We start from the raw sequence: 2,982 nt of genomic DNA on the forward strand, positions 1-2,982 counted from the left end.
TGGAACCAAGAAAAAACTAAAGTCAAATGTAAAGATAGAGCAAGTTCAAAGAAAAACTGTTTAACTGTCTGACTTTTCTTTATTTTGCTAGCTGAGGCCTAGGAACCCCACTTGAATGCATCCTTTCTTTTTTTATCCAAATAAACTCTTATGTGTGTACTTGCCTTTTCAATTAATTTCATCAGATCACATTTTTAGTGAGGTATTCTTCTCGAGGGCATTCTTTAGCCCGCAATCAAACAAATGTTTCTTTGTTAAAGCTCTGTGGTGTCCAAGTATTATATATATCATTTTGTGATTGAACACCTTTCAGGAGAAGAAGACGTTTTTTGCCACAGCGCAGCACCTGAGTGTGAAATGTGTTGAAGCTGTTGTGTTGAGATAAGACAGAAGAGGGTTGATCTTTATGATGTGAATGAGACACAGAGCGCAGGAACTCATAAACAAACTGATTGCCGTCATTATGTGTTGAGGATATGCCAGTGGATATCCACACGGATGTGTTCACTTAGTCAGCCAGACATCACCTCCCAGCGTTTACAGGTTATTGCCCCATCTTACTGTTTTATAATGTCAGGGGTTAGATCTCAGTTTGGATGAAGATCAGTCTTTTTTATCACCTTTAAGTTTGTCATTTAGGTGACAGCTGGTGTCCTTGCTGAAGTTTTTCACGTTGCAGATAGGTGTGCACATAATCAATGATTGTTGAAGTGCATTGCTTTTCATTTACTATTAGCATGAAGGTGAACAGCCTGCAAAGTTGCAGAACATTGTCATCTTAGCAGTTTTCTTATTGTAGTGGACTTTTCAACTTTTTAGAGAGTGCAGAATATGTAGTTCTGTCATATATAATGAATATACAAATTGATTTCGTAAACAATGCCCCAATATTTAAGATTCATGACCATTCTGAAAATGTGTGAAGTGTGGAGACGCACAATAAAAATACACACTGTGAAATGCCCAATTAGCTGCATATAAGTTAGAACCAATAATGTCCCATTTTGCTTTATAACCAAATCTGAGCTATTTCAATTGTCTATGCACAAACTTGTCCGAATCAAATTTCTCTTTAGCAATGATTGCTCTCCATCCTGATTATTTGTTTATTTTTTCTCTGCAGCCTTTTTATTCTTTTTTTTTTATTTACATCCACCTCTCCCAAGTCAATCTTAAAAATGGATTTCAAACTGCTATCAGTTTAGTGAAAGGCATTTCAGGACTACATTTGGTTGTTAGTTTTATTATATGAGAGAAAATAGTCTGCAACATATCGGGCCACAGTCAAATATTTCAGGCTTCTTGTTAAGAACCTCCAAAATTTACTTTTCTTATCACATGCTGATCACGCTGTAGCATGGAGACACAGAGCAGCTGCAGTAACTTCAGGTTTTTATTCACAACATAGATGAAGTGTAACATTATTCACTTCAGTGCAGAGATACTTGTAAACGTATTGTGTTTAGGTGTTGTCATTTAAGTTAAAGTGCACGTAAAAGTAAAAGCTGGATCAGTACTCTTATCAGTTAACTGTCAAACCACAGACTTAAATGTGCAGAAGCTGCAGAGTAACTTTGAGATACCCCTGAAATCAAAAACCCATGTAAGCTGCATTCACGTCAAAACAAAGTTTAACCCAACAGCTTGTTACTTTTTAAGGATCTTTGTGCTTACGCAGGTGTTTCCACTCACAGGAAGTGCAGACATGAGAGTTCAGAGGTTGATCCACACTCTGTTCATCATATGGCAGCAGACAAATCCATCCTCAGAGAGGTACCTCTTATTTTTAGTCTTCTCAGAACTGTCTTTTTTATATCCCCTCAGTTACCCAGGGAAGGGAATCCCTCAGCATCCAGTCTCTGTTCCTCTCTTCACTCTTCCTCCCTCTGCTGATCGCGCTCTACCTGACTGTAGCCAGGAGGACGCTCCCAGCTCCACCTACAGTCTGGGGACACAGAGCTGTCCGGGGTGTACAGAGGTGGAGCGAGGCCCATCACCGCGCTCACCCTGTCGACCTCCACTGTGACTTCAGAGACTGGTTCAGGAGGCAGCCAGCTGCTCTGGGACTCTTCATATGATGGAGGGAAGGAGATTGGCCTGCAGAGTAGATAAAAACAACATTTGTTATCTTTTTCCATTTTTGTATTGAACAATTATAATGGATACAAAAATTAAATAAGCACAAAGGCACAAATTTATTCGTTGGACAGTTCTTTTATTCAGTCTCTAAAAGCAGAATAATCATTAAATACAAAATCTTGTTATGAAATGAACAAAAGATAAGTGTCAAAACTGTTTTGTTACAAGTGAGGCACCAAAATTAACTGTGTAGATAAGTGTTCTGTAATATTTATTTGATAGTAGAGAAAGAGTGTATCTTTGTTGCTGTTTCTCTCACCTTTCAATGGAGTAGACCTCCATTTGTTGCTCCCGTGCTCCTGATCTGTGGTAAAGTTTGCTCCTCATGCTGTGGCAGATGACCCAAAAGGTTCCACTCGTCGTAGCCAGAAGTCCGAGCCCCATCGTGAAGTAAGCAGGGATGAGCCTCCAGGCAAGCCAGCTCTCTGTCTCCAGGGACATCAGGTAAAGTCCCAAACACACCAACAGAAACCCCAGGATAGGCAGGACCATACGAGCCAGAGAACACAGCTCCTTCTTTACAGTCATGGTCTCTTTGAAGTCTTCTTTTCTCTGTCTTCTGATGGAGTGAGGGACCCTCACAAGCCTGAAAGATGCTGATGTCAGACAGGAGGTTGTTAAGGAGGAAGAATAGGGGAATAGAAGAGAATGAACTCTTATACAAAGTTTCACATCAAACAAAAGCAGGTGTTGTGGAAGGTGTGGGACTGTCTCTCCCTTCTTAGACACGAGGGGAGGTGACTGGGATGTCCCTTGGTTGTATATTAACATAGTATAAATCTGGGGTCAGAGTGATGACAGAGATAGAGACCAGCCAAAACAAAAAGAGCAGGAGCTGATGAC

The 2,982-nt window shown here is 40.3% G+C and overlaps 1 protein-coding gene across 1 annotated transcript; it reads right to left on the bottom strand.

The window, feature by feature from the left end:
- Positions 1-1,871: 1,871 nt before the first annotated feature.
- LOC141790026 (transmembrane protein 252-like) lies at positions 1,872-2,667 on the bottom strand. Its single transcript, XM_074669654.1, has 2 exons — positions 2,399-2,667; positions 1,872-2,097 (listed from the first exon to the last, which is right to left on the bottom strand). The coding sequence occupies exons 1-2, from the start codon at positions 2,665-2,667 to the stop codon at positions 1,872-1,874; spliced, it is 495 nt and encodes a 164-aa protein (XP_074525755.1).
- Positions 2,668-2,982: the final 315 nt, after the last annotated feature.

The sequence above is a fragment of the Halichoeres trimaculatus genome, unplaced genomic scaffold, assembly GCF_033239565.1.
Source record: "Halichoeres trimaculatus isolate MK-OKI-2021-1 unplaced genomic scaffold, fHalTri1.1 fHalTri1_scaffold_5, whole genome shotgun sequence".
In the NCBI taxonomy this organism is placed as follows: domain Eukaryota; kingdom Metazoa; phylum Chordata; class Actinopteri; order Labriformes; family Labridae; genus Halichoeres; species Halichoeres trimaculatus.

Excerpts from the sequence above, each read along its gene's own strand:
- LOC141790026 (XM_074669654.1), bottom strand. The coding sequence starts at position 2,667 with ATGACTGTAAAGAAGGAGCTGTGTTCTCTGGCTCGTATGGTCCTGCCT. Across the intron at positions 2,098-2,398 it reads GAGGTCTACTCCATTGAAAG|GCCAATCTCCTTCCCTCCAT; the intron begins GTGAGAGAAACA and ends TCTACTCTGCAG.